The 26963-nt window shown below is 32.6% G+C and overlaps 1 protein-coding gene across 1 annotated transcript; it reads right to left on the bottom strand.

Moving 5' to 3' along the window:
- Positions 1-2019: 2019 nt before the first annotated feature.
- LOC139502112 (zinc finger MYND domain-containing protein 15-like) lies at positions 2020-23886 on the bottom strand. Its single transcript, XM_071291479.1, has 12 exons — positions 23705-23886; positions 16806-16911; positions 15005-15121; positions 14391-14589; positions 13866-14003; positions 13331-13497; positions 12015-12152; positions 10608-10814; positions 10333-10424; positions 9599-9770; positions 5320-5378; positions 2020-4414 (listed from the first exon to the last, which is right to left on the bottom strand). Exons 1-12 carry the CDS (start codon positions 23795-23797, stop codon positions 4208-4210), a joined length of 1695 nt encoding a protein of 564 aa, XP_071147580.1. The 5' UTR covers positions 23798-23886; the 3' UTR covers positions 2020-4207.
- Positions 23887-26963: the final 3077 nt, after the last annotated feature.

The following is a 26963-nucleotide window of genomic DNA, read 5'->3' on the forward strand; positions in this document are numbered from 1 at the left end:
TGATTGACCCATATGGATATATGTAAAAATCAATGTCGGATAACCAAATCTTGCAGCAGTTCAACCCCCCACCCCCAAACTATTTGAATTAAGTTTTTTTTTTTTTTTTTTATCTTACATTGATCTTTTAATGTCGTCCCTTATCTCTATCTATAATAATATTCAAGATAATAACCAAAAAAGGCAAAATTTCCTTAAAATTACCAATTCAGGGGCAGCTACCCAACAACCAGTTGTCCGATTCATCTGAAAATTTCAGGGCAGATATATATTTACTTGATAAACAGTATAACACCTTGTCAGATTTGCTCTAAATGCTTTGGTTTCAGAGTTATAAGCCAAAATCTACATTTTACCCCTTTGTTCTATTTTTAGCCATGGTGGCCATCTTGGTTGGTTGGCCTGGTCACGGGACAAATTTTTTAAACAAGATACCCAAATGATGATTGTGGCCAAGTTTGGTTCATATTTGGCCCAGCAGTTTTAAAGGAGAAGATTTTTATAAAGGTTTACGAACGACAGACACCAAGTGATGAGAAAAGCTAACTTGGCCCTGTGGGATACTCCGTATGCAGGCGCTGCTGGAATGTTGCTACATAGAAATGGAAAACTGACTTGGTACAGGACAATTGAAGAAAACATGGTGAGTTGAAACTGGTTTTAATAACTAGCCAAATATCCCACTCATATGGCAAGTTATGAAAATATATCTATTTAATTGTTTTAGTATGTGACTTGTTAACTCTTGAATTCTGAAAAAAAATGACTTATCAAATTTTGTTTTGGGTGCCTAAAATTATATTCTCAATAAACCTTTACCTCTCCCAACTAAGGTAAATAAAGGCAACAAAAGTATAAAAACTAATAATTGCTGATAGAAGTGAGGAACACACAAAATGTAATGGTGACAAATAAACATTTAACATGAGGTGAAGGTAAAATAAAATCTGACGGGAAACATTTTCTACTCTACTCCTCAACATAGATGCAGTCATGGTCATTGTCATTATAAATCACCTACTCTCCATTCCATGCTGCCATTTATACAAAAGTCGTAAGTATTCATTACATTCCCATGAAGCTTTAGTTATTAACCCTTTCAAAATTGCATTCTCTGTAAAATATTTGGAAACCACTGTTACTGACCCTCATACAAACCAATACAAACTTACAGCTATCATTTCAGATACAAGTATTGCAAGTCACAGATTTTTCAATCCAGTTCCCATTGGAAAAGATGAAAAAAAGAAAAGATTCTCTTTTTTTTAACTTTCCTTTGCCAACAAAGTTCTCTATGTCATTGATTTGGGCAATATCCTTCATCTTAAATGTTCAGTCGAAATTACCTCCCTTATTCAAAAATCAATAAAATTGAGAATGGAAATGCGGAATGTGTCAAAGAGACAACAACTGGACCATAGAAGAGACAACAGCAGAAGGTCACCAAAAGTTCTTCAATGCAGCGAGAAATTACCGCACCCGTAGCCGTCCTTCAGCTGGCCCCTAAACAAATATCTATACTTTCGGCTCTCCCTTGCATCATTTGCATGTATGGTCTTGAGAAAACGATGATAGTCCGTCGGAAGGGGACGATAAATGGCTGACCCATGTTAAAAGAGAGCCATAACTCTTGCATGTTAAAGACACCCTTGTGAAAAAAAAACCTTTCGAAAAAGAGCAGGCTAATGCCGCTACAAGGCAGCACTCGCACCTTCAAAGTGGAAAGGGATCAATATAAGTTGAAAAAATTGTTTCCCAATCAACTATAAATAAATATGGTTCCCAATCCACTATAAATAAATATGTTTCCCAATCCACTATAAATAAATTTGTTTAAACTAAATATCTATACTAGTTCAGTCTATTCCTATCATTTCTTGTACATATACCAAATTAAATCAATTGCAACTAAAATTTACAATTGCAAATAAGTGTTGCTGGATCTTTAAATTGGTGACTTCCTGATTGTTTCTATTTAATTTTAGGCATAATCAGGCATTCAAAGTAAGTAAACAAAAAGAAAACTCAACTTTAATAACAAGAAATTTACAACGAACAATCAACGTAGTTCTCATAATCATAAACAGTAATAAAAAGTACAGATATGAATTTTAACAAGGTACAATGTATAATCAAAGCTAGTTTTCTATATAGCAAATCGCAATATGTACATTGTTACAAAATTTTAATACAAATAAATGGGGAACATGTTCATGGGACATACATGATGCCCCTGCTTGCATATCATATATATCATATAAATTTATAAAGTGACATAACCTGAGAACTGTAAAAGTGACTTACCAAAAGTTGTACTTGATCAGAGTTTTGAGGTAATAAGTAATGTGTATATATAGATTCTTACATTGATACCAGTGGACTATCCGATTTATCCAATTAAGATAGTTAAATTATCAATTTTAAAGTCCGAGTCTTGGCAAGGATTTAATAATTGATAGTTTAACTATCCAGTTTGAATAAATCCAATAATCCACAAGTAACTTTGTAAGAATCTGTTTCTCTAATGATTAAATAATAATAAAACGAAAAATCTCCTTCGAGTGCCTTCCATATTTCACAAAATTGTAAATTTCATTAACACCTGTTAAACAATTTTTTTCATTCAGTAAGCCGATTAAGGTTATGACCCTTGATCTCATCCAATCATCTTCTGAGATTGAATGCAACCATACTTAATTTTTTTTTTCAATGAGTTCAGAAAGGTATATATTGTCAAAGAATTAGAGAAAAGTTTGTTTTTTCCATTTGTAAAGGGTCTCAACTCTAGAACTGTATTTGTGAAAAAACTAAAATTCCAACTTGATCTGTGTTTTGTGGTAATTGGACTTGTGTACAAGTTTCATAACATTTTGTTGAGGCAAACTAAAGTTGGAGAATGGAAACCAACTTTGGGAGGTACGCACATACAGACAAGGGTATGCTACGCTATTATCATATTAAAAACAACAAGAATGTGTCCACAGTACACAGATGCCCCACTCGCACTATCATTTTCCATGTTTAGTGGACAGTGAAATTGAAATTAGAATGATCTTATCAAAGGGAACATGTATACTAAGTTTCAAGTTGATTGGACTTCTACTTTATCAAAAACTACCTTGACCAAAAACTTTAACCTGAAATTTGCACTATCATTTTCTATGTTCAGTGAATCGTAAAATTGGGGTCAAAACTCTAATTTGGCATTTAAATTAGAAAGATCATATCATAGGGCACATGTATACTAAGTTTCAAGTTGATTGGACTTCAACTTCATCAAAAACTACCTTGACCAAAAACTTTAACCTGAAGCAGGACAGACGGACGAACAAACAGACAAAAGGATAAACGAACAGACGGACGGACAGATGGAAAGATGAACGAACAGACGGACGGACAGACGGACGGACAGACGGACGGACGAACAGACACACAGACAGGAAACCTAATGCCCCTCTACTATCGTAGGTGAAGCATAAAAATGAAATAAATACAAATGATTAGCATGATCAGAAAATATGATTCATATTTAACATTTTGCCGAAATCTGCATACAAGCATATAGATAATTTGGCATTTGTTGAACATTTAATTTCGTGTTTCACCTGTTCCCACAAAATCCATTAAAATTGGTATTCAATGAATAATAATGAATCCACAGTATGAGAATTACAGGTAATTTTTAAGTTTTTATAATAGATAAATACATTACATGCAACACTTTTTTTTTATTATACATATTCGCAATTTAAAACTCTTGAGGTAGTACAATCTAATACTTCATATTTCCTATAAGAGTGAGACACATTCTAGCCTGAATGTAAATACTTAACAGAAATCTATAAATATATTGATCTTTTGATGAACTTTTGAATGAAAAAATCTTGTGAATTAGGTATAACATAACATGATTAAGAATAAGGTAAACATCTATCTTCCTCAACTAAAACAAGTGCAAAGTTAAAAAAAATATCAAAACTGCATTGGAAGTGCTAACACATACATGACATACATAAGTAATTATGCTTTTGTTTTATTTCAATTCTTCTAGGAACAACTAACATGAAATCTTCAAGTAAATGTTCAAGTTTCTCTATACCATTAACAATTTGACTAGGTTTTTTTTTCAATGGTTTTAACAAATACATGTTACTAAAGTCAAAACTGAATCTCTAATTAAATCAAGACCAGTTAAGTCAGCATTGTTTCACTTTGAAGGGTATATAATCCTATACAAGAATCCGTTACTGTACCAAGGCATGTCATTTTCTTCTGCTAACTTTCTGACAGGGTTCCTGAAGGGGTTAACCACAGGATCTGATATTGTCCCAAATGTTAACCCTTCAACAGCTGTTCTAGCACATTCACAGCTGTATTGGCAGTAGTCTGTAAAATAGGCTGGAATCCTATCAGTCTGAAATAAAATATATAGAGAATACAGGTAACATTAATTAAAATGGAGTCGCTGTACCTTTTCCAATGCTGTATAACAAAATAGAAAATTCATTGTTATAATAACTTAAACTGAACCAGATGTGTATTTCTACAATAGTTATCAAATCATTTCATAGGAAGTACACCACTAATTCATGGTCCCATTGCTTTTTATGTTAAATTCCTCCATTTCAAGCAGGCACACCTCTTTCATTTTAAGTTCAAATAAAGTGGCAATCATTGCATGTTAAAAAGCAACACTTTATGGTATCTTGTACCGAAAAAATCAACATATCTTTAATGGCATATAAGAAAGAACTGGTTCCCAGATCTTTGGAGGTACCAAAACAGGTACTTCAGAATAGACAAACAGACAAAATGTACCCTCTTTTCAAAATTTAATGCAGTTTTTTTAATATTCATAATTTTAAGTCCAAAAGTGTTCTACAATGATCACCAGTCCTTTAGCTTTCATTTGATGCCAAAAATACCTAATTTTCCTATATATTTTGCAAATTACACTCATGCATAGGAACTATTTTGTGTTAAATATGTACAACTTTCTAGTATGTGCTTTCTGGCCAGGCCCAAATTAGTGGTGTTACACTTAAATTATCAGAGTAATCCCCCCCCCCATTTTATATACAATTCATACATGTGAAAACAGACACGAAATCACACACTATTTTTTACTTAAATGAAGCTATCTATATATGTTACATCCTTGCATCAAAATCTGTTTTTTTCTTAATAAAAAACCTGGTAATTATCATTGGCTGTTATTTGTGATCCAAGATAATGAAAGTTTTTAATCATAGTCAAGAAGAACACTAAATGAATGATTTAATTTAACAAATATGTAATGGTCTTTAAATTGTTACCTACCCTGAGTTTGACAAGTGTCTGACCCCACATCTGATATGCACCTAATCCAGCATTCAAACCTGAAATACAAATTTAAATTTGTCAGTTGCATAGCCTAAATATATATTTGTTTTGATTTAATGTGAGAAATAGACAGAGTTATATATACCTGACACTGCAGTAAACTGCCCATCTTCCTTGAACTACTAGATTGTATATGGCAAACATTAATAATCATAATTTATAATTCATGATACTTATTATATATTCATTAATTTAATAAAGGAAAGATTAAAATTATAGACTTTTTTGTTCCTCAAACAAAAATATGATAAAGAAACAGGCCCCTTAACCGACAAACAGTGATTGTTAAATGCTTAAAATTAAGGTAACTTGATTTCCATCATTATCAACTAAAAAATTTCACCTTGTTGAGTCCCATCCATTGCGGAAGCAGGTATAAGTAACCTGATTGATAGATCAGTATAACTCTGAAACTAAGATTTATTTTAATTTGAGGAGGTAGAGACAGTAGCTAGACTAGGTTTCCTTCCATTATTGAGATTGACATAAGCAGTCTGAATGACAAATAATCAGTACTATTCAACAACCAAGATTATATTTCAGTGAAGCTATATCCTCATTGTTGAGATTGACATAAGCAGTCTGAATGACAAATAATCAGTACTATTCAACAACCAAGATTATATTTCAGTGAAGCTATCTCCTCATTGTTGAGATTGACATAAGCAGTCTGAATGACAAATAATCAGTACTATTCAACAACCAAGATTATATTTCAGTGAAGCTATATCCTCATTGTTGAGATTGACATAAGCAGTCTGAATGACAAATAATCAGTACTATTCAACAACCAAGATTATATTTCAGTGAAGCTATATCCTCATTGTTGAGATTGACATAAGCAGTCTGAATGACAAATAATCAGTACTATTCAACAACCAAGATTATATTTCAGTGAAGCTATATCCTCATTGTTGAGATTGACATAAGCTGTCTGAATGACAAATAATCAGTACTATTCAACAACCAAGATTATATTTCAGTGAAGCTATATCCTCATTGTTGAGATTGACATAAGCAGTCTGAATGACAAATAATCAGTACTATTCAACAACCAAGATTATATTTCAGTGAAGCTATATCCTCATTGTTGAGATTGACATAAGCTGTCTGAATGACAAATAATCAGTACTATTCAACAACCAAGATTATATTTCAGTGAAGCTATCTCCTCATTGTTGAGATTGACATAAGCTGTCTGAATGACAAATAATCAGTACTATTCAACAACCAAGATTATATTTCAGTGAAGCTATATCCTCATTGTTGAGATTGACATAAGCAGTCTGAATGACAAATAATCAGTACTATTCAACAACCACGATTATATTTCAGTGAAGCTATATCCTCATTGTTGAGATTGACATAAGCTGTCTGAATGACAAATAATCAGTACTATTCAACAACCAAGATTATATTTCAGTGAAGCTATATCCTCATTGTTGAGATTGACATAAGCTGTCTGAATGACAAATAATCAGTACTACTCAACAACCAAGATTATATTTCAGTGAAGCTATCTCCTCATTGTTGAGATTGACATAAGCTGTCTGAATGACAAATAATCAGTACTACTCAACAACCAAGATTATATTTCAGTGAAGCTATCTCCTCATTGTTGAGATTGACATAAGCTGTCTGAATGACAAATAATCAGTACTACTCAACAACCAAGATTATATTTCAGTGAAGCTATATCCTCATTGTTGAGATTGACATAAGCTGTCTGAATGACAAATAATCAGTACTATTCAACAACCAAGATTATATTTCAGTGAAGCTATCTCCTCATTGTTGAGATTGACATAAGCTGTCTGAATGACAAATAATCAGTACTATTCAACAACCAAGATTATATTTCAGTGAAGCTATCTCCTCATTGTTGAGATTGACATAAGCTGTCTGAATGACAAATAATCAGTACTATTCAACAACCAAGATTATATTTCAGTGAAGCTATCTCCTCATTGTTGAGATTGACATAAGCTGTCTGAATGACAAATAATCAGTACTATTCAACAACCAAGATTATATTTCAGTGAAGCTATCTCCTCATTGTTGAGATTGACATAAGCTGTCTGAATGACAAATAATCAGTACTATTCAACAACCAAGATTATATTTCAGTGAAGCTATATCCTCATTGTTGAGATTGACATAAGCTGTCTGAATGACAAATAATCAGTACTATTCAACAACCAAGATTATATTTCAGTGAAGCTATATCCTCATTGTTGAGATTGACATAAGCAGTCTGAATGACAAATAATCAGTACTATTCAACAACCAAGATTATATTTCAGTGAAGCTATATCCTCATTGTTGAGATTGACATAAGCTGTCTGAATGACAAATAATCAGTACTATTCAACAACCAAGATTATATTTCAGTGAAGCTATATCCTCAATGTTGAGATTGACATAAGCAGTCTGAATGACAAATAATCAGTACTATTCAACAACCAAGATTATATTTCAGTGAAGCTATATCCTCATTGTTGAGATTGACATAAGCAGTCTGAATGACAAATAATCAGTACTATTCAACAACCAAGATTATATTTCAGTGAAGCTATATCCTCATTGTTGAGATTGACATAAGCTGTCTGAATGACAAATAATCAGTACTATTCAACAACCAAGATTATATTTCAGTGAAGCTATATCCTCATTGTTGAGATTGACATAAGCAGTCTGAATGACAAATAATCAGTACTATTCAACAACCAAGATTATATTTCAGTGAAGCTATATCCTCATTGTTGAGATTGACATAAGCTGTCTGAATGACAAATAATCAGTACCATTCAACAACCAAGATTATATTTCAGTGAAGCTATCTCCTCATTGTTGAGATTGACATAAGCTGTCTGAATGACAAATAATCAGTACTATTCAACAACCAAGATTATATTTCAGTGAAGCTATCTCCTCATTGTTGAGATTGACATAAGCTGTCTGAATGACAAATAATCAGTACTATTCAACAACCAAGATTATATTTCAGTGAAGCTATCTCCTCATTGTTGAGATTGACATAAGCTGTCTGAATGACAAATAATCAGTACTATTCAACAACCAAGATTATATTTCAGTGAAGCTATCTCCTCATTGTTGAGATTGACATAAGCTGTCTGAATGACAAATAATCAGTACTATTCAACAACCAAGATTATATTTCAGTGAAGCTATATCCTCATTGTTGAGATTGACATAAGCAGTCTGAATGACAAATAATCAGTACTATTCAACAACCAAGATTATATTTCAGTGAAGCTATATCCTCATTGTTGAGATTGACATAAGCAGTCTGAATGACAAATAATCAGTACTATTCAACAACCAAGATTATATTTCAGTGAAGCTATATCCTCATTGTTGAGATTGACATAAGCAGTCTGAATGACAAATAATCAGTACTATTCAACAACCAAGATTATATTTCAGTGAAGCTATATCCTCATTGTTGAGATTGACATAAGCAGTCTGAATGACAAATAATCAGTACTATTCAACAACCAAGATTATATTTCAGTGAAGCTATCTCCTCATTGTTGAGATTGACATAAGCAGTCTGAATGACAAATAATCAGTACTATTCAACAACCAAGATTATATTTCAGTGAAGCTATATCCTCAATGTTGAGATTGACATAAGCAGTCTGAATGACAAATAATCAGTACTATTCAACAACCAAGATTATATTTCAGTGAAGCTATCTCCTCATTGTTGAGATTGACATAAGCTGTCTGAATGACAAATAATCAGTACTATTCAACAACCAAGATTATATTTCAGTGAAGCTATATCCTCATTGTTGAGATTGACATAAGCAGTCTGAATGACAAATAATCAGTACTATTCAACAACCAAGATTATATTTCAGTGAAGCTATATCCTCATTGTTGAGATTGACATAAGCAGTCTGAATGACAAATAATCAGTACTATTCAACAACCAAGATTATATTTCAGTGAAGCTATATCCTCATTGTTGAGATTGACATAAGCAGTCTGAATGACAAATAATCAGTACTATTCAACAACCAAGATTATATTTCAGTGAAGCTATTTCAACTCTTAACAACTTGTTGTTGTTATTGGTTTTGGTAGGTGACTTACTTATGTAGTAATTGCGCCTTAAATTCATATAACATAAGTATTATGTATATATACTTTCAGTCCTTAATTTAACAACTTAATTGTATGCACTTACCTACTACCAAATGAGGTTTTCTGTGTTCATCAGCACGTTTATGATATGGTCCTTTAACAATCTGTATTTTAACATTGTTATGTTCATATGTTTTGTTATGAACATCTTTAGATATCTCTACACCATACATTATAATGTCAATAGTTATATCTGGACACAAATATCCTAGTTCCTGTAACAGAAATGTAAGTACAAAATTATAAAATTAAATTCTGATTTATTCACTCTATTTTCAATATTGCAAAAAAGCAAATTGATTTTAAAAATATGCTGTATTATTTAGAATATATATACACATTTTAAATTCTGTTTACATACTTGTGTGCACAATTTTCTGCCATGATATAAATTGCTGTCAATTTTTTTTTCTGTCTGCAAAAAAATAAATTTCAAGCTAAACTTTGAACTCTTGTTCACTAATGAAACCCTATAGATATATATTGTAAGCAGGAGGGTGATGAGCAATGATTGTGACAATAACACAATTTTATTTGTAAATAAACAATTTGCTTTAGACTTGAATTCTAGTATATTGAAGGACTTTTTTTTCTTCAGATTTTTAAAAAGTGAATTGTAAAAATATTTGAAATAGTTCTCTCCGCGATATAGCCGTTTTGTGCACATGCAGCGTAAAACAAACACTAATCAAACAATCGATCCATAGTATTTGGATACCTGACTCCAACTACCATTTTCTATGTTCATTATTCTGAAATTTACAGAAATTCTTTTACCTTGAATAGACATAACATTTCCACTTCTTTCTCAACACCAATAAGGTCTAACTTAAAACAGCTGGAATCTACACTGTCCCACCATTCAGGATCTATAAAAATTGTTTACAAGAAAATACAATATCTATATAGACAAAACAAATGATGTACATATAGAAAAATACCTGAGTAATTCTGAGTTTTTTGAAAACATAAACACCTATTTTTTTCTCTATTACTTTACCTCTGTTGTTCTGTTTAAAATAAAAGTACATTATTTTTTTTGTACAACTTACGATCATTAGGGTAACAGAATTTGATTATATGGTACAATGTCATTGGCCAGTGCAGTAATATTGCTATTGGAGAATCCAATCTAAATCCTCTGTATTCATAGTAAGCCTCCCAATCATGTAGTAACTTTGTCTCTTTTTCTGGAGCCTCATCTAGGATTGATGATTCCACTGGCAAAAATATTGGGTCTTCACTTTCTGGAAGCTCTCCTAGAACAAATTAAAAGTCTGATACTATATGTTGTTATAGATGTATATGTGGCAAGAAACTTAAAATGAACTTTAAAAAATACTAATGTTTTGGAATAACAACCATAAAAATCCATCAGAAACAATATTATGATGTCAGAAAATATATATCTATGTCTTGTTCAGTGTGAGACAAGGCTCTGTATTGAAAACCGTTCTTTGACCTTTAATGGTTTACTTTTACAAATTGTGACTTGGATGGAGAGTTGTCTCATTGGCACTCATACCGCATCTTCTTATATCTACTTAAATTTAAAATGTTCATTTTTTTCCTTAATTCTTTTCTTTCAACTTAACCATTGTATTTTGGAAAATATTGAAAAGAATTAAAATCTGAAGAATCAATATCAGGATGTTTGTCTTCCTGATTGATCATTACCTTTGTCATGTTTTTCCTCCTAGAAATTGACCCTAATACATTTTAAATAAAAGGGACGTACTTAATATTTTGTCATTATAGGTGATGATATGGTTTAGAAACAAAGTCTTGAATAAAGATTAATTAATTACTTTGTTTACAATTACAATAGCAGAATTCCTTTGAATTTATGTACTTGAATAAAACATGATTTTAATAAAATTTCTCCTAAAGTTGTACATAAGACATACAATGTTTAAAAAAAAAAAAATATTTCCCTTCTCCATTTAAACTGTATACTTGGCAACAAAATTATTTTCATTTACCGGTGTATATTATTCTTATAAGCGGAATTTTAATCAATTTATTGTTGTTTTTCTGAAATTGTTTAACATCTCACAGCCGTATACTACTCTTGCCTTTAATTATTCATTCCTTGTTTATTTCATTGATTTTGTATTAACATTGTACATGTTGTACCATAGATCAAAATTCATTCACTTGGTGTATGTTGACTTGTGTTAATACGTCTTTTGAATTAGTTGTCGTTTCTTGATGCGGCTCATCAGTGTTTCGTTTTTATATAGAATAGACCATTGTTCACCTGTTTGAAAGGTTTTACACTAGTAACTTTTAGGGCCCTTTATAGCTTGCTGTTTTGTGTGAGTCAAGGCTCTGTGTTGAAGACTGTACCTTGACCGATTATAGGTTTTCTTTTACATATTGTGAATTGGATGGAGAGCTGTCTCATAAGCACTCATACCACATCTTTTTATATCTATTGAACAAGATAAGAACTTTACCAAATGGTACGGAACATAAACACTTTGTCTCGTCCCCATGTAATCTACATTCTCTTCTCCATAGACCCTGATCTAGAACACCTTGTTTCTCCAGAAATGTCTTGTAGGCAGCCATATCAAAGTATTCTGAGGTTGTCTCTACAAAACAAAACGTCATATTTAAACCATAAATACTAAACTACAAGTGTTATCACCTTTTTTAGAGGGAATATTGTTTCTGCTTTGTCTTCATGTCTAAATAATTTGCTAACAACGAATCTCCTGTAGACTATAAACATTTGACTGGAATAAAAGAAAAAAACACCTGCATACTAGCATACTAAGTTGCAGTTATTTCTCTTTTTAACTTAAGAAATAGTATTTTCACATAGACAAGATACAGTATGGAAACACAGAATTTTCTATAGTTAACTAGAGTTGTGAAAAAAACTTGATGAAATTACCATACATTGATCCAATATGAAGAAGTGTATAACTTTAGGTTTTATTTTTCTTATGTAGACATGGTAAATAACTTGTTTCAACTAAATATAGTTTTTTTTAACATGATTAAACTTGAAAAGTACATCTTTATTAAAATACATGAAATTTTCATCACATTTAATTTGTAAATAATTTTTTTTCTTTCAAAGATTCATTATGTATTAAGTTTCACTTTTAGTCACATAGATTCTATTTTTGGTAAACTTTGTTTAATAGGTTAATGTGTACAACTCCTTACTGCCATAAAAATTTACATGTAATATTAATGATGGTCAATTTTTGATCTCTGAGGTTAGGAATTGATAATAAAATCAATAAATAGCCCTGGATCAATCAACTAGCCTTTGATTTGTGTACAATGGCAGATAAAGAGGGTTTGTCAAATGGCCCAGGCCCCCCACTTTTGTAGGAAAAAAATGGTTGATTATTCAGGGAATTACTGAAGCATTTAAGAATTAACAGTACCAATTTTCTTGCACCAGATGCGCATTTCGACAATACATGTCTCTTCAGTGATGCTTGTGGCCAAAATATTTGAAATCCAAGGCTTATATAAAAGATGAAGAGCTATAATCCAAAATTCCAAAAAGTATAGTTAAATCCGTGAAAGGAATCAGAGCTTTGCATAAGGGAGATACATTCCTTAATTTATAATAATTTCTTTGCATGAGGGAGATACATTCCTTAATTTATAATAATTTCTATCATTTTGTAATAGCAAATGACTGGAGCTAGCCACCTATTAGGTAGTTAGTGGGCCCTTTCTTATGAAAATTTCTGGTTCTGCCACTGCAGTATTCAAAGTAATTTTATGTCCATTTAAGTTTGTTAACCTTGTGCATATGTGAAAGGAAACTGTCTCATCTCTTCTGTTTTTGACATATATATCTTCATCTTTTTACACCAGATTTTGTGACTATGAGCACCCATGTCACCTTTTCTGTTCCAATCTTTCTTCTGACAATCTCTTGAACAGTACAGCAAAGCTTGGCAGGATGAGCTAGAAATAGAGTAGTAATAATTAAAAAACTGCATATAATGAACAACAGAGCAAAGATCTAAATATGATTACAAATGCATATATCAAATACAATAAATCGAAAAAGATGTGCGAAATAGGGGAATTAACAATTTAACAGAATGAAAAAGAGAAGCCTTTTTACTACCATGCTTACATTTATTAGTATAATTGTTAAAGCATTCAAGGGAAATAATTCTAACTGGCAAAAAAAACCCCATCAAAATCAAAATTGATGTTGTTTTGTCATGAGATGCAACATTTAAAATTGTTCATGCATGTGGGGTATAATTTATCTCGTTTATAATGTGGATAAAAAGCAAAAAATATCACACATAAGTTATTACTACCATTTTTTAAATAATTCTTTTGTTCCTCGTAACCTGCATACAGAACATGTTCTCATCTTGACTGGCTCATTTTCTTTAGGCATACCATCATACATGTACTTTATCCCAAGGTCACTAAGGTCAAGTCCTGCTGCTTTTCTGAAACAAACATTTGTAGATGTTATACAGAATTTATCTTTTATTCAACACAATTTGCTAATGTAAAAATTCTTCCTTCCCTGAAGATTGTGGTTAAATCATACTACATTAAAACAAACATACATGAATAACCAAAAATGTTATCATGGTTATAGACTGCAGAATACACAACATTTGTTACATTTGTTTTATTGGATTATTTCCTATGGTCATTTTGTCAAGTCTCATTGCATAAGCAAAATAAAAAATAATTAAGTATCATTGCTGTACAGAAATATTAATTATGATATTCAAGATCTTGAATACATTATTATAATTTTAACAGATTTTTTATAAATTCTGAGGAATTTTTTAAATTCTAAACTCCTTAATACAAGAATAACTTACTCTGCATATGAGGGGTCTTTAAACGTTACTGATTTTGGACGTCTTGGTTTTCCTGCCAGTGGTGTTAATGCACAAATACAGATCAAATCTCTACACTGTTGTACAAGAGACAATTCTAATATATTGGTCATCAGTGTACCAATGTAAAGATTTTTGGTATCCATTACTGACAAGATCCTGTGATTCTGACCGTCATCATCTGAAATACAAAAAAAAAACACTTTTTCCCAGTACAATTTTAATTTACCCAACATCTGGTAATTTGAGCATGGACATTTGGACTTTAGTAATTTCAACTGTTTTGAGAACTTTTTCTCTCAATTACTTCAACTTAATTACAAATTAAACTACACGAAGGCACAAAAAGCTGAACATGCTGAATGTTTTGGCAAATCAGGAATAATAATAAAATGTGTTGGCTTAGTGATATTTGGAAAATGCTGTGTATATTTTTGAAAAGTTCAGTTTTTTTAATTCATCAAAAATTTCTTGATTTTAGCATAAAAATATTTCAGTAGTTTTTGAAGAGTTGTACAATAAGGTGAGGACAGACTAAGAAAACAGACATTCCAATACACAAAAGTTTCTATAGAATGGACTTCAGAACTATTTACCTCTCACAGATGTATATTCATCAATCATCCAGATTGTATCTTGAACTGGTAATTTTTTCACTTCTTCAATTTTGGTCAAAGCATTCTGTTCATTCTCTCTACGTTTTGTTGTCCAATCTGAAAAAAGTTATTTCAAAAGTTCAAATTAGAAGTATATATTTTTCATCCACATTTAGTATGTTGACAAAAGTCAGAAATATGTTTAAGAATGCAGTTGATATGGATAACAAAATTAAGAAAATGCAGAACTTTAATTATAAATTAGTTTTTCATCAAGGATGTATCAAAGTTCAAAATGTTGTAAAAAAGTCTTCTTATAGATTGTTAGTGGTTATACATTTTTATCATAATCATGTTAATAGTATGAGGTTCATTAACACTGAACTAGTGCACATTTTTGTTTAGGGGCCAGCTGAAGCACGACTAAGGTGTGGGATTATCCTCACTGAATTGAAGACCCATGGGTGGCCTTTAGCTGCTCAGGTTGTTGCATACATGTCAACCTCTGACAATGGGAAATCATGTCATGACATATGATATGTCAAAAAGCGTGACGTAGATGCGGACTTGTTAATATGAATGTGGTAATGTTCATAATTTCATACAAAATTGTGAATATAAAAAAACAATATATATTCTACTGTGAATTTTGTTGTATTAAACAGTGGTCTGTTATGTTGCTTTTAAAGCACCACCACTAGGCACATATTCAAAACAACTGCCAGTTTCAAGTTTAGTTACATTTATTTGATAACAGCACACAATACAAATGTAACATAGTCAAGTTCTGATCAGAATTCAGTGTCAATTTCTTTATAATTGAAAAGGCTCTCCCACAGTAGGAATTGATATTTGACTGAATTAGCTTCATCAAGATTTGAAAGAATGTCATAATGTTTTTTTTTTTGGCAATGTAAAATGTCATCTCTGCCATTGCTCCCATAATTTGCTATTGCCTGGTTAAAACTGGGTAGTTCATCAGAAGAAAGCTGGTACTATGAGAACTGATCCAACAGTTCTGTGATATTTTTATCCCCATGGCCTGTAGAAATCTGTTGCTGTGTTGGCTAGATTTGAAACTGAAATTGAAAAAGAAAAATGTTTTATAAATTTGATTTCCGTTAGATAAACATGTAAAATGCTTATTCAAATAGCTACATTGTATTTCTCCTCTCACATGTATTGGTTTTCTTTTATCATTGCAACATAGAATGCACAAATTATGCGTTTATACTTGTCACTCGATCATTTAAACTCGAACTCCAAAATATAATTTATAAATCTTGAATCTTGCCGTACACATCGTTTTGGCTTAACAATCGGCACTTTAGACGACGGTACGGGCCGTGAAAGTGACCTCTTTCTGTGCAAATTCCCCCTATTAAGTGAATTTGAAAGCAAGTCACAAAATCGTTAAAACTAATCACAAACTACTTACCTTTTACTGTTTGTCCATACAGAAAAATAAACAATACGGCAGCCAAACAATTACTTCGAATTTTTCGGTATTTATCGCCGAATAAGGAAAAAACCCGAGAATATCGATATCACTAACGACCAAAAAATGAAAAGAACGAAAAAGCATGTAATTGCATGTAAAGTGGTGAAAAGCGTGTACACGCCATGTGACAAAATCCTCGCGTGTAAACTGTTGAAAAAGCGTGTATCACACGCAAATATCATGTCACTTGACATGTATGGGTTGTTGTCTCTTTAAAACATTCCCCATTTTCATTCTCAATTTTATGGCAATTATTTAAAACATCAGCAGTGATCAGTAACTTCAATGATGCTTGATTACCATTGACACTCATTGGGTTGGTCTCAAAGAAATCAAACAACAGTTTCTCTGGTTCTTCCATTCCTTCCAACCACTTGCAAAGTTCATCTTCTCTGACCTCTGGATCCTGCAAATAATAAAATAAAAGGCATAGTTGGAAAGTTTCGTAAAATTTCGTTGAAGATATAGTTTGAAATATTTTTTAAAAATTTTAATTGAAGAGTAGAAAAAACGTTTTCTGCACTAATTTTGTACACTGGTATATAGTGCATAGTGACATCAATGCAGAGTTTTTCCCTGTGATAAGTACAATAACCATGATAACAAAGCCAGAACGAAAAACATATGATTACTGATTGTATTTGTAGACTGATATATATAATTTTCTTCAATGGGTCTCAAATGTAATGGTCATGTTGGCATGATGTCATATATTGAATTATGTCATTGTTTGACTTCTAACCTAGTCCAACAACAACGGCATCCCAGAAAATCAAAGCGCTGTAAGCGCTGAAGGCAGTTAACCAAAAACCAAGGCAACCGTAGTTATGAAAACTGTGGCAATGTTGCCTCAACAATTAACATTCATATATAGCACATTCATGTTTATCTAATGATTTATTTATTAAGGCAAATAATTTATATGTTATCAAGGTTTCAAAAGCAATGCATATATCAATGTATATTTTTTTATGGTGAGTCTGCAGTGGTACAAGTTCCCAATGATTGCAGTTGTTCCACTTGGTAGTTAACCTTGGTTTTATTTGACTGCTAGAAGTTCAAGTTGACTTAGTATGAAGATGTAATAGTATGAATGGACTGGTTTCCCTGGAAAGAAAACTGAGTTTGTGTTCTATAGTACAAAAGTTATTAGACACAAATCAGACAAATGTTCACTACAACAGGGATCAAAGGTGAGGTCTGACTGACCTGCCCATAGTAAATGTAAATGATTTGTTATTTTGTCCCATACATATGAATATATATAATTTAGGGGTGGGGATCTCAACGGTTTTCAAGTTCTCAAACAGGTAGGGGTAGGCCGAGGATTTAGGGGGGGCAGGGGGCCCCGCCCCCCCCCTGTTGGGAAAAAAATGGTTGCTTATATAGGGAATCACTGAAGCGTGACTTAAGCAGGCCCCCACTTATGGATCCGCCACTGGGGGTAGGGTGACCCTAGGGACTTCCCCTACATTTCATTTTATTTGTTATATTGTCCCATACATGAATATATATGGTTTAGGGGTGGGGATCTCATTAGTTTCCAAGTTCTCAAACAGGAGGGGTAGGTTGACCCCAGGGACTCCACCTATATTTTATTTAATTAGTTATATTGGCCCATACATCAATATATATTGTTTTGGTGTGGGGATCTCAACCGTTTCCAAGTTCTCAAACAGGAGGGTTGGGGTGACCATAGGGACTTCCCCTATATTTCATTTGATTTGTTATATTTTCCCATACATGAGTATATATGGTTTAGGGGTAAGGATCTTGACCATTTCCAAGTTCTCAAACAGAAGGGTGTACAGTGACCTCAGGGACTCCCCCTATCTTTCATTTGAATTGTTATATTGTCCCGTACATAAACATATGGTTAAGAGGTGGCGATCTCAACGGGTGTCAAATTCTCAAACAGGAGAGGTGGGGTGACACAAGGGACTCCCCCTATATTTCATCTGATTTGTTATATTGTCCCATACATGAATATATATATGGTTTAGGGTGGGGATCTGGACCATTTTCAAATTCTAAAACAGGAACGGTGGGGTGACCCCCAGCGACTCTTCCTATATTTCATTTGATTTTTCATATAGTCACAAACATGAATATATATGGTTAAGGGGTGTGGATCTCTACCGTTTCCAAGTTCTCAAACAGGAGGGGTGGGGTAACTCCAGGGACTCCCCCTATATTTCATTTTATTTATAATATTGTCCTATACTTGAATATATGCAGGGGCGGATTCAGGCGGGGGGGTTGCGGGCTTGCACCCCCATAAATTTGCAAAGCATGGGTTGTTCTCAGCTTAATAAAGAATATTCCGATAATTTTACCTCAAATTTTTTTTAGCCTCGCTCTGCTCAGCGAAAATTTAAGTTTGCGCCCCTCCTAACCTAAAATCCTGGATCTGCCCCTCATATGGTTTAGGGGTGGGGAGCTCGACCGTTTCCAAGTTATCAAACAGGAGGGGGTAGAATGGCCCAAAGAATGCCACCTATATATCATATGATTTACTTACATTTAGGTATATATAATATAGTTGCATTATTTGTGAAAATAAAGAAAGAAACTTTCAGCTACTTTAATTGACCCTTCAAAATTGAGAAAAACAAATAACCCTTCGAAATTGCAGTAATATGTTTACACTTTAAAATCATCTCACATGCATTATCATCATTTATCACTGATAAAGAAAATTTAGACTGTGACCATGAACATGTATATTGTTAGATATACTGTTCCCAGCTGTCACGTTGTATTGGATTTTTAAATTAAAATTTGTCAAAAAGTAATTTTAAGAGTTTCTGTATAAAATATTTTTCTGCTTTTTCTTACTTTTACATATATCTTTTGGTTTACAATTCTAGTGTTTATATTTATTTACCATGCATAGATTTATTTTTTCACCTACTTTGATTTATTTTGTAATTGATCGCCGAACCCCGGAATTATCCTTATCCGCTTCCGGAATCGGATCCGATATTGTAAAATTTTGTCTTCACGGCCGCCATTTTTATGTGTTCACAATGTTGTTTTTGTCAATCAGATACGATTTTACTCTAATTTATACAACATTTGTCGGCGATTTTCTGTATAAAGCTAGCGGTTGAACAAAATGAACATCGCTGTCATGAAAAATAATGATAAAAATAAGTTTTTAGCTCGTTTAATTGGAGACTTTGGTGACTTGCATGGAAGGTTTGCAAAGTAATTTAAAGTGGAAGGTGACTACGTCGGGCGTAGCTAGAAACCAACTATCCTGGTCGAAATTCCACTTGCGGACCTCGGACCACCGCTAATTTTCACACCTGCCTCCAAATTCAAAAGCTACGAAAATTTATTTTTCTAATTTGAAATTGCCGCCAACAGCATGAACAGTTGAACTTATTATATAATAGGGGTCTCACTAATTAGCGACAACAAGCGTCAAGAAGCGACAACAAGCGACAAGAAGCGACAACAAGAATTATTTTAGCGACAACAAGAGACAAGAAGACTATTTAGCGACAAGAAAACATTTATTTTTATTAGATATAAAGAAATTTGTATTTAATGGGTTTTTTTTTAAATATACGAGCAGATATGTCTAATTAAAATGTTTTATTATATTGGTAGATGAAGAAATTTAACATTTTTGAAGAAGAAAGAGATTGAGCTTCTTTTTTTTATTTTTAAATATGAAGAATATGTATAAGATAATGCACGGGGGGGGGGGGGGGGTAACTTCATATTATTGGGTATACGAGGATGTGCCAAAAATATGGGTCATAATTTTGCGAGATTTTATATAAAAATGACCCTCCTTTTTAATGACATCCTATATTAAAATGCATTTTCGTTTGATAATTGTATATTGATTTGGGGTATGATCTACATATCATATATAAATATGCTATTGATATGTGCACCAAACGATGTCAATTCATATATAAAAACTTAAGGGTAGCTGGTATATTTATGAATTATGAGTGATGATGAGTTAGTGCTTATATAAGCATGGGTCAAATATTGTATATAAGTATATGTCATTCTTTCTTAAATATTTATATAACTATAGGTACTGAATTTCAGTGAATGTTATATTAAAATGGGTACGTTTTTTGAGACAAAAATGGCACACCCCTACCAAAAAAATATCGAAGTTACCCCCCCCCCTCCCCGTGAGATAATGTATGTATCTGTTTTCATCAAAGTCAAAGTATGAATAAACGAATGGCGATATATATGGAGCGGGCATAATGGAATATAATATTTTGATTCTAACAGTATAATTCATTGTTTTAAAAAACAAATTATAAGATAAATAATATGTTCTAAACAAAGGAAAAGCAAGGATTTGTATAGTACTATACAAATCCTTGGGAAAAGTAATCTCATAATACAATAATTAAACGTAATACTGGCTGTTATTCATAATAGATGATAAAATATTATGTAAATAATGTTTCATTTTTTTCTATCAATTTTAACTTTCTTGTCGTTAAAATTATTTTCTTTTGCATATTCTTTTAATATTTATTGCAATAATTTATCTTAATTAAAAGAAAATGTTTTCTTGTCGCTAAATAGTTTCTTGTCGCTTGTTGTCGCTAAAATAATTCTTGTTGTCGCTTCTTGTCGCTTGTTGACGCTTGTTGTCGCTAAAATTGTTGTTGTCGCTAATTAGTGAGACCGTATAATAGACTACTGACGTAGTTGTACTACGTATTGATGACAAACAATATCCCTACGACTTTTGCCATTTGGGAAATCTAAACTACTTGTCTTAAGAGATTTTCGGCGATTAAATATTTCATACAATTGTTCTTTGACATCTTAGCTAAAAGCACAAGTCATAATGAACTACACAAGGATTCTTAATAAGCACTACTTCCTATGTGTAACTTCAAAACTTTTGGATAAATCGACGATCATTTAAAGTTTTTCTGGTCATATTTTTTGTAATCCAGAATAAAAAGTATTAAAAAAGTGTTCAATTAGTTATATATATAACAGTGGTCTCGCTAGCCCAAAATAGAAGGGCGCCGCGCCCTGGGTGCCCTCAGCTGCGCCCTTGGTGCCTTCATCCGCGCCCTTCTGCCCTGACGTCTTTTTCCAAAATGATCTTGTGCCGTTTTGGTAAAATTTTGTTTCATCGATTTCTGATCTCCAAGTTAATTACATATATGACACCTGTGTGATTGCCCCCAGGTTAATCATGTCATTACAATCAATTACAATGATAAAGACTTCAAAGGTGTTAATAACTAGGTAATTTAATTAGGACAATGTATCTTTTTGTCATACTTTTGATGAATGTGTCAGCGAGTGTGTTTAGCTTGGGTCAACATTTTCGATCTCCAAGTCACAATGGAAGAGCGTATATAAATGAAGACTTTCATGACTTTAGAATTGAATTTAAGTCATCAAAATAAAACTATGCCTTTACAGAAATGCCTTCCATCTCAACTTGTTAGTGACAAGCACAGTTTTTAATGAACCCAAACGTGGTGGAAATTGATTTTGGAGTTACTTCCCCTGTTTTAGCTTATTACAAATTTGTGCTCTAAAAATATTATCTAGTACCAAAAAAAGGAATAAATTACCAATTGAATATATAATAACATAATAATGTTACCTTAAAGATATTAACTGTCTTTGAACATATTAAAAATTATATATTGCAATTTCTACTTGATAATTATACTTTTAGCAATCCATGTTCTAAACATTGTTAAATTAGTAATGCTCTCTGTTACACATCATATGATGTATTCAAAATTTCAAAGCTATAATTCCTATATAGATAAAAAAAAAAACAAAAAAAAACAAAAAAAAACACATATTCGATATTGGGTAGAGTGAAGTTGAACTGTAAAAACATAATATGTTGATGAAGATGTACTATATCAATCATAACTACACAAACAATGAAATAAAGACTATAGTTGAAAAGCATCTTTATTTAAAAAAAAAAACCCATATACAGTAAAAAAAAAAGAGATTCGTTAACTCGTGATACACACAGAAACGTAGACAAAAAAATGAGCAGTGCCTTTTCTTATCATAAAAAGTGCCCTGCCCTCCACTGGCACCCTGCCCCTTTTGATTTCTAGCTAGAGCACTGTATAACATAGTAGCGAGCTAGATAATAACAATGGCAAGTATTTCAGCATTTATTGGGTAGAACACAAATCTAGGGTGCTCGCATAATGCAGCTTAACTGCATAAAAACCCAACATTGCTAGACCGTCATTAATTATGTATGTATGTATGTATGTACATGATGTACATGTATGTACATGATGTATGTACTGGTAAATGCCTCCGATATCCGAAGAACCCCTCGAAAGGTGCGAGGGTACAGTGGCATCCATGTACACTCCCTAACGGGATTGATGGAGATGTGTCACTAACGTATGTTTATACGACAATTATTTTTACAAGGACAATCAATCCCCACCCAACACAGAGGGAGTGCTAGGACACCGGGCAGTCTGTTATTATGGTGGAGGAAGCCGAAGTACTCGGAGAGAACCACCGGGCCACTCGGTGGAAACAGACAAACCAGAGAGATATCAGAAGATTGATCTCCAGGTCAAAGTAAGGGACAACTTTGACCAACCGAGGCCCCCAAAGTACCCATTCTAGTTTAAACTCCGGTCTGGGTACCAGAGATGTGTGTGAGAGGGTGAAAATTATCCTTCTAATGTGCTGATATTTTTAGCACCCCGAGTGAGAATCGAACTCGGGACCTTCAGCACTGTAGCCATCGGTCTTAACCAGTAGACCACGAACTCACATTATTTAGACTATGTCTATAAACCATGAACAGCAGGCGCAGATCCAGAGAGGGGGGGGGGGGGGGTTCCGGGGGTTGGAACCCCCCCTTTTTTTTTGTCGATCAATGCATTTGAATGGGAGCATATAGCTGGAACCCCCCTTTTACTCTGGGTTGGGACCCCCCCCCCTTTTTAAAATGGCTGGATCCGCCCCTGAACAGGTCAGATGGAATTACCCCAAATGATGAAGCGTCTGTGATAATGAACTGTGGCAGAACGAGGGTTAACTATGGGACTACCCATTGAACAGTAGATTAAGGTTAACTAACTAAAGCTCTATATGGGCTGGGACCTCTACTGCCGTAGAGTAAACGAAATTGCTGATGCTAAAAGGGCCAGATACAAATTTCGGATTACTACGACATGTAAGCCTACTTCTATCATTGCTATATCAGGTCTCATCTTCTCTGCAAACTGGAGGTACTGTCCCATGAACTTTTCAGCGGTTTTTCTGTCAGTAAGGTCCATTATTTTTCTTTAATTGTTTGCAGAACTTCAAGCAAAAATTTCCAATTTTCCGCGAAAAAATTAAAACGACGTGGTGACCCAGATAAGCTTTTTTAATTTTTTGTTGTATGCGGACTGGAGACGAATAATTTCCGTGAACTCAGAGATCCCATACATGTACATTTATATGTATGTTGCTGAAATGACGACATGAAATAATTAATTAATGAAATAAATTGAAGCTCCGGCTCCCATGCTGAATTCTTACATGACATTTATTTTGAGAAATATAAAAAAGAAAAATTGGTGTGAGTTCTCTTCTAGAGACCAAACTGACACAGGAATTTAACATGTTTAAACAACTATTTGTCACCGTACGCCTTTCGACAATTTTAAAGCTGTTTCGAGATTTAAAATTAAAATTCTAAAGTTTACTTCTAAAAATGTTGTTTGTCTATCTTTTCGTCTTTATATCTTTTTATATTTTTTATTTTATCGATCATTCTTCAACCGGATTATCAATTTTTGAATGTGCGCCTCTTTTCTTTTACAGGTTATTTGATATAAGCGGAAAAGCTTAACCTATACATATTTGAAGCGTTTTCATCTAAATAAACAAAAGACGTAAGACCGACTCGCGACATGCCAATTGTGATGACGGCTATGCGCCGGTCTCCACTGAAGCACCAACTAATTATAAAGCGTAGTTAAGCTGGTCATGCCATAGTATATTTATTGAGGGGAGGGGGAGGGGGCCTTTATGTATGAATAATACAAAGTATTCTTTTTAAATTTAATCGATACAGAGCAACGCAATAACATTCAGATATCAGTCATAAAAACATAAATTACCACCTATAGCTACAAGAATTGAAAACTTGAACCTTTTCAAAAAGTATGGATAGTTAATTTATCTATACTACTAAAATATAAATCTTCACCTTGCAATTGAGGTCCGGTGCATATTGGCTCATATAGTGCAAATGAACCATGGAAACAACAATCTTTGTTCATGATCAACTCTATGCATTTTAATAAAATTATTGGAAGGTAATCAATTAAGTTTTATAAATTTAACTCAATAATCGGAATTCATAACAAATATCTCTATTCAGTCTGGTGATCTTGTATTATCGATATTTTTTTCTGTTTACAATTCTCTTTTTTTTTCTTAGATACCCGCGCAATGATGATTATGCCATATTTTGGTTTGACAAAGTGGTTTTAGAGAAGAAGATTTTTCGAAAAATTCACGGACGACAAAGATGTTTGCTTGGGAATGAAATAACTATCAGTCTGAGACCAAAATGACGTACAACTAAGTAGCAATAGGTCACTCTATGACTAGCGTAACTTCATTCAATGCTGACATTGTCTCATAGGCACCTAATTTAAGATAATAAAAAGGTTTTAAGTTTTAACGAACATTGTATGGTCGTAATCACGAAAAGGTCGATTGCTGTCAGGCAATTGTGACTCATGAATGATTTTCAGTGTCGATGAACATATTTAAATTTGTTACATTCTATATGGTTATCACCCACGATGGCAACTGTGTTAGAATTTGTGTCTTAATTTTGTGTTGTTTCTAGTTGTTTTTTTTTATATTTTTTTATAACAGCTAGAAAAAGACTAGTGTTTTGTTCATGTTTAACATACTATCTAGTTCTATAAAATTATATGAGTGTAACGGTTAAAACATTTACAACCAATAATTGTCCATCCATTGCAGAAGCATATATATAATTTATAATTTTAAATGTCTGTTGTTGGACTATCGATCGGTTAACACTTCTCATGTGTACACTTATATGCATGAAATATTTGCCACTGGACATAAAATAAGGTCATCAGTAATAACCATCACTATCTAATAGAAAAGTTCATGCCGAATATACGGTTTGGGTTTTTCACATTGCTGAGTTGCCTATAACTGCTAACATCAACTTCATTTGAACTTTGGTGGATAGTTGTCTTATTATTAGCAATCATACCTCATATCCTTATTTTTATAAGTAATTAATTAAATGCGTTTTTCTTTTATCATTGGTAAAATATTAGATTTAAGAATTGCCTGACATGAATATTTGTCATTGAACCGGATCATATCATGTACATATATAAATAAATATTAGATAACCTTTTATACAAATTTATACTTAGGTAAATATCATGGGGAGTCCCAACTAACTAAAATAATTCTGCAATTATACCTGCATGTTAGAAAACTTCATAACTTTAATAAGGTAAGAAGTGATAGTTTTTCGCTATTTCTTTACTTTTGTTTTCTTTTTCAATTTTTATTTGTCTGGGCACATGTATGAAAAAGTGAATTAAAGATATCGAAACAAGGAAGGAAAACTTATGATAAACGTTTTACCTGTAAAACACTCCTTCAAAAATGTCATTGAATATTTTATTAATGATTTAAAACTGAATTCTCCGAAAACATTTAAATGCAAAAGATATTCAAATTTAATTTTTATACAACAGTTTTATAAATGCTAAATAACAAGTAATTTTATTACCGTTATATATTATATTGTCAATGTGTGGACTACAGGCTTTCCATATATTTCGATAAGTACTATTAATGCAATATATATAAATATATGATTTTAATACATTTTTTCCATATATAGATATATTAAGAAGATGTGGTATGAGTGATAATGAGACAACCCTCCATCCTAGTCACAACTTGAAAAAGAAAACCATTATAGGTCAAAGTATGGCCTTCAACACGCAGCATTTGCTTACCAAACAGCAAACAATAAAGGGTCGAAAAATTACTAGTGAAATTTAAAATAAATAATTTCATATAATAAAACAATGGAATGCAAAAAGCTAAAATGATCTAATATCTCTGAGCCTGATTCAGCTTGTTATAGAAGTCTGTCGAGAAAAAACCCCCACCAAAAACCAAAAACGGCAGACTGATTGTAAAAAAAAATCAACCCACTATTTAGTATGACCAAAGATCTTACTCCTGATTACAACAGGAATCATTTCTTACTTTTATTCACAGTTGTTGAAATGATATGTAAAAAGAACTGTTCGAGACTGTTATAACTCACCGAGGTATATTATTTGTTTTGTTAGTTTTCCCATTTCCTCTACAAATCAAGACTCACAAATGGCGCTCGAATGGAAATAGTAAGAAGGCTAATTCAAGGTTACGAGTTCT

The sequence above is a fragment of the Mytilus edulis genome, chromosome 13 (genome assembly GCF_963676685.1).
Source record: "Mytilus edulis chromosome 13, xbMytEdul2.2, whole genome shotgun sequence".
Taxonomy (NCBI): domain Eukaryota; kingdom Metazoa; phylum Mollusca; class Bivalvia; order Mytilida; family Mytilidae; genus Mytilus; species Mytilus edulis.